This window comes from Limulus polyphemus, unplaced genomic scaffold, assembly GCF_000517525.1.
Source record: "Limulus polyphemus unplaced genomic scaffold, Limulus_polyphemus-2.1.2 Scaffold1462, whole genome shotgun sequence".
Classification (NCBI taxonomy): Eukaryota; Metazoa; Arthropoda; class Merostomata; order Xiphosura; family Limulidae; genus Limulus; species Limulus polyphemus.
In genome coordinates, this window is record NW_013667072.1 from 132,366 (window position 1) to 138,737 (window position 6,372).

At 35.4% G+C, this 6,372-nt stretch overlaps 1 protein-coding gene across 1 annotated transcript in view; it reads left to right on the top strand.

Moving 5' to 3' along the window:
• Window positions 1–6,098, top strand: part of LOC106463692 — a 22,978-nt gene extending 16,880 nt beyond the window's left edge. The window contains exons 8-9 of the mRNA XM_022391274.1: window positions 412–427; window positions 5,441–6,098. Coding sequence (XP_022246982.1) covers window positions 412–427; window positions 5,441–6,003 — 579 coding nt within the window. The 3' untranslated portion in view covers window positions 6,004–6,098. The remainder of the gene's footprint in view (window positions 1–411; window positions 428–5,440) is intronic.
• The last annotated feature ends 274 nt before the right edge of the window (window positions 6,099–6,372 follow it).

The following is a 6,372-nucleotide window of genomic DNA, read 5'->3' on the forward strand; positions in this document are numbered from 1 at the left end:
CAGTGTAAGACTAGAGGGAAGGCAGTTAGTCGTCACCACCAACCGCCAGCCAACGAATAGTGGGATTGACCGTCACATTATACCGCCCCCACGGCTGAAAGGGCGAGCATGTTTGGTGTGACGGGGATTCAAACCCGCAGATTGCGAGTCGAGCACATATGTACTTTCATCACCACTAATTACTTCTCACTAGAGCATAGGAAATGCGTTTTTAGACAGTGAACTAAGTTGATTTAGTAAATATTAACATGTCCAAGCTTTTAAGTTTTAGCATGATGTTGATTAGTATTATTTGACGTCAACAAGTTATGAAGGTTTAATTCTGTTCTTTCTTTTCTGATTCAACACTCTCAGTCATTTCTAATTAATCATTGAACTCTGACCCCAACACGTGATTTTTTTTCTTTTCAGATCGCAAATGTTCCAGGTACGTAAACTTTGTCTTCTAGACATATTAAAGAAATAACACAACTCAAACATCAATTTTCATTTCTCTCCCCGTTATAGGTAAGATATCGTACACTAAATGTGGCATTACATTTGATTTACATTTCATCTTATTTATGTGTAGCAATAAAATATTTTAAATATCTATTTTTACTTGCTCAAAACGAAATATATTGTATCAGATTTTTTCGGGATAAGATTTGAGTCACTTGTGCTTTGCATAACTATAGTTTCTTATTTGTTTTCCCACCAGTTACTGTTATCTATTGAGTTTTAAGAGTTTAAGTGATAAGTAAAATACAGTCCTAAAACTTTGTGTATATGAAGCTCAAATTAACAAATGATCTTTTTTTCCTTTTTGATTTATCTATTTTCAGTTAAAGATTCCGATTTATAGACAACAAAGTTTCATTATTCTTTGTGGTATTTTCATGTAGTATCTCTGAAACAGTTGTCATAGTGATGTTTTCTGTTTTTAAATAAGCAGTTGAATTTCCCTGGTTATGTTTGTTTGTTCTGGATTTCGCGCAAAGCTACACGAGGGCTATCTGCACTAGCCGTCCATAATTTAGCAGTATAAGACTAGAGGGAAGGCAGCTAGTCATCATCACCCACCGCAAACTCTTGGACTATTCTTTTACCAACGAATAGTGGGATTGACCGTCACATTATAACGCTCCCACGGCTGAAAGGGCGAGCATGTTTGGTGTGACTCCTAGTTCTGTAATCACTGCCTGATTCTTTGGGTAGCTTTAAGTGTATAGTAAAGTGTAATAGAAATTACTAAGTAAGTTAAACGACCAGATACATTACATCAAAAACACATCATTTCAGAATTCACTTATCAAATAAAGACAAATATTTTGGCAACAATGAAAACAAAACAATTTCAACTAAAGTTCCGGACAAGTTCAAAAATATTACTTCTAGATTATTCCATTGCCAAGACAGTCTTATTTCCATTTTTCAGATTCTAGACTTGTTTGAACAGTTATGCTTCCCTCCCCCTCTCCATCTGTGCGTTGTTCAAAAAGTATTCGTTGAAAGCCCATTTTTCTTCTCATTCACTTTATTAAACAACAGGAAAAAAATCACCCTTCTTCGGTATGAATACTGTAAGAAGTTTTTGGTTATAATAAACTCTCGTATCACGAGGCCACAGGTCAATACGGTGACCTTTGGTAAAACCAATTTATTTTAAAGAGCTACTTTAAGTATACAATATCATTAAACTAGGAAACAATTACCACATAGTAAGTTAACGAGTCTTAGTTCGTTACAAGTTCAAATCTTCACACAATGATTAGAATTATCCATGCCATGAAATTACTGAAAACATTATCCACGAGTCAGTTACATGTGATTATTTATATTCTAGTTTGTTATTTGATATTATTCAATACAGTTACACTATCTGATATAATGTTCTAGTTTCTCCATAGCAAATTGAATGCCCCTCCATCCTCTCCGGTGGCTCAGCGGTAAGTCTGGGGCTTATAACTTTAAAAATCGGGTTTCGATACCTGAGGTGGGTAGGGCACAGACAGCCCATTGTTTAGTTTTGTGTGTAACAAGAAAAAGCAAACTGAGCATCTTTCCTCTTGTTATTCTTGTATATTAATGTTTGATTGATTAAAGTTGCACTAGTCTATTCTTATATATTAATGTTTGATTGATTAAAGTTGCACTAGTCTATTCTTGTATATTAATGTTTGATTGATTAAAGTTGCACTAGTCTATTCTTATATATTAATGTTTGATTGATTAAAGTTGCACTAGTCTATTCTTATATATTAATTTTTGATTGATTAAAGTTGCACTAGTCTTGCACTTGTAACTAACACACCATTTCTAATAAATTACTCAACAAAACTTGTCTTAGACATACAACTATTATAAACTAAAACTTTCTGGAGCATAATATTTCTATTCAGCCAGTTTTATTTTTAGTACAGGTTCCTACACTAAGTTAAAAGGTTACAAGTTTTAGACGGAAAGGATGTGTCCATTCTTGAACTGCACTAATCTTGCTCTAAAGAACTGTTTCATACTTTGTAGACTGAGCCCAAGATTTGTTTGTGTTCACACCTGTCTTGCTTAGTGGATAATATAATTTGCGGAGCTGGTTTTGATGAGTTTTCTAGCATGTTGGTTATATGTGGAGATAGAGAAACAGGGAACTCTGGTTTCCCTTTTCTGTTAATGGGATTTGCCTGCTGACAGGGGTAACGTGGTATTCTGGAAAGAACAGAAGGAGCTTAGAGTTTTATATAATCAGAACTACTTACATGATAATCTTATCAAGATCATCCAAACTCCACAACAGAACTTGTCACTACGTGATCAATGCTCACGGGTAACTTACCAATCCTTGGATTATAAACAGCAGTTCAGACATCTGTTTTAGTCAGTTTGGTGTTAATCAGGGGCGAGTAACACCAAATTATGTTCATGCCAAAGCACAGAGAATATATGAAGTACTTTATGTAAACCAACTATAAAAGGTAGGAAAGTAAATAATAGATGAAAGAAATCAATCTAAATATGAAATAATTCTTTGAAGATGAAGGTGCTCTGAGTAACAATAATCTCCGAGGACGAGGATAGCACTCTTAGTGAAAAAAAGCTCAGAAAAAGAAGAAGAAAAAAAGTAATGTGCGTGTATTTTTTGTTAGCGTGAAATATGTTTAAAGACTGAATAGGTGTTGATAAATTAACATCTAAGGGAACCATCTAGAAACAAGCTAAACAAATTATATGCTGAGGTTTATCTATTTTCAGAACAAAATTGATAAAAGTAGTTAGCAACATTAGTGTTTATTAAGAAACTTAGAACCTATTCACAGACACGTTGTAAAAACTAAACCAAAAAAAATGGACTGGCGTTAAAACATGCAGCCTGTGAAACAAAATATGCTGTATATTGGCTTGACCGAAACTCGAATGACACTACTAACTAATGTATGGACACGCTTGATTATAAGAATAAAAAACATGCAAATATCTAGGAGTAATTTACAAACGACCCCTGAAGAAATTATGATAAAAAGTCATGGAAAACTTGCGAGATTCATGAGCAGTGCTGTAGGTAACTCACTTAACAGGATAACCCACGTGATTTGGCATAATTCATATGATTTTGTTTGAATTCCCTGGTTTCTTAACAGAACACGTTACATATGTTTCTGAGCAAGATACTGACCTACATAAACAATCGTCTCAAGCCTCTTAACGTATGATATTTTATAAAACAGCATATAACACTGAGCGTGTTTTCTTCACAATCCTCTTAACACGCGCATCGCAAGAATTTAAACCGGAGGTTCACGAAACTCGTGAATGGCCAGTAGGTGTTTTATTCAATCCCAGAACTAATCAAATATCGTGGTCTTACAGCATGTATGATTTTCCTTCTTGACAACGTTACGTGCTTCTAAAGTATCCTCTTAACTCACCCCCTGGCCACACACACCTATATTCCTAAATGATGTTTAGTCCAGCCCGCTAGCTAATAATATTAATAAAAACAGAGTTGAATATGATATATTAAAACAATTTTGAATATGCAGATAAGCAAATCACATGCACGTGACAGCCACAGCCGATATAAAGTTGGGGTGTAACACCAGATATGAGAACTACATTTTGACTTTTTCTGGCGTTCGTAGGTAGTGTGATGCCACCGAAAATTGATTGCTGTTGGGAAGAGTGTGTAACAGCCTTTTCCAACACAAAATATTCATACTCTCAGATCATAGAGATGTGTTTAGGTCGGGATTTAGAATCTGCAAGACGAGGATATCCCTCGTACTTAGTGGCATTGGAAAATAAAGGAGTGTGAATTAACTTGGGATACCAGGACCACCCAGAAAGAGACCTGCAACAAATTTTATACCAGTTGTAATAAACAAAGTGCTGCATGTTGTAACAGATGAGAACATACGAACACAAAGTTTAGTGATAAAAAGTTATCCACGTGCCCCTGGCAATAGTACGCAGGATAATAATAATAAAAAATACTTCCACCTGGAAATGAAACTAACAGTGTATAGGTTCACCAAGAAAAAGCATACCTCAGGCAGATTTATTATTTCATGAAACACAAACCGAATAATTACAGTACAGAATTAATTGACTAACAAACCCAGTTATATCGTTACTTCAGACTCATCATAACTTAATAATACACTAATGATTAATCAACATCTGCTTAAGCCTAACTCCCGTTTTATGCTGATAAAACTGGTGAAACTTCCAGACATTAAGCTATGCACTTATCATGTGATGTCAAACCTGATGGCCAGACTACAATTCAAACGTCTAAATTAAAATAGCCCACAACAATAAATTAAAATACCTAATTTATCCCGTATTGTAGCTCTCTTTCTATAGATTGGTTTGGTTGTTTCAGAATGTCGCACATAGCTACACAACGACTATATGCGCATAGCCGTCTCTAATTTAAACCTGATAGACTAGAGAAAGAAGCCATCTTGCCAAAGCACCCATTGCCAGCTCTTGGGTTATCTTGTCTGATCTAAAAGTAGGACTTGACTAACACTCTTATACAGCTCACCCATGGAATAAAGTGCGGATAGTGTTTTAATGTCACGAATCTTGAATCATTGGGAACACCAACCATAAAAATATCTTCAGCATAGTTAGAAAAAACTTATTAAGTGTACATCAGTTACATTCACTTTGTTAAAATTTCTACCATTAGCAGAAAATTACTTCACCGAATGCTCTAAGATACCTGTTCAGAATATAATGTAAGTCGATTTTGATTAAATATTTATTTATTTAATCTTTTTTATCATCATCATTTAACTTTAAATAAAAATTTTAGCCTAAAGTTTAAAACTAATTTTACACACTATAAACGGTGTAATTCAGCTTACTGCTATCCAATAACTTTCACAATTCCGTAAGAGAAACTCGCCGAAAAAAAAAAGAGGCAATTCACAAATATATATTGAACTTTGGGTTACAGATCTCAAGATGGACGTTGGAGGGGGAACCTATCTTCATTGGGGTAAGAATGGTTGTGGAAGAAATGACGTGGAGGAAGTGTTCCGTGGTGTTAGTGTGACTTCCGACGAAGCTCAAGGAAGTGGATATAACATCCTGTGTTTCCCTAGTGACCCAAACTGGCCAGAAAACGAAGTTAGCGTATCGGGTGATGCTAGTCACCTTGAACCGTTAGGATATAACTTTCAAACTCTCTCCTCGAGAAACGGCAACGTGGCCTGCACCCTGTGCCGAATGACCAACAGAGTAGCACCCACTGTTTTTCCAGGCGTCACTAAGTGTCCCAATGATGCCTGGACTCTAGAGTATAGTGGTCACCTAGCGGCTCCGAATGTCATGAGCCGCAAGCGAGACTTTCTTTGTGTCGACGAAAAGCGAGATGTGGCAGAGACTACTTCAATCGATAAGCTTGGAAGAAATCAGCCCCAAGTAAGTGAGGTGTCATTAATGGCTGAATGTGAATCACATTCGTGTGGGAACTGGGTAGAAAACAAAGTGATTCCCTGTGTAGTGTGCAGCTTCTAAAAAAAAGGACGTTAATGTGTTTCAATTGGTGACATTGTTTGGAAACGCATAAGTTAAAATAAAGAAGCTTTTAATAAAACGATGTATTCGATTTATCAGTGCGCATGCCTTTTTCTTTTCTGGCTTGAACTTATCAGAAGTTTTTGTATATATATATATAATAAAAAACTTCAGCTCTAAAAGCATCTTTAATACGTTTAGTTCAATGCAGTTACGTATATAAAAATAATGTTTTAGTTAATCTTAGTACACACGTATATAATGAGTTTATGAAATCAATCCGAATAAGTTAGTAGATAAGTCTTAATTGAAGCTTATTACCTAAATCCCGGTGAACTTAATCAGCTGTTACAAGCGCAGTTTTGTAGT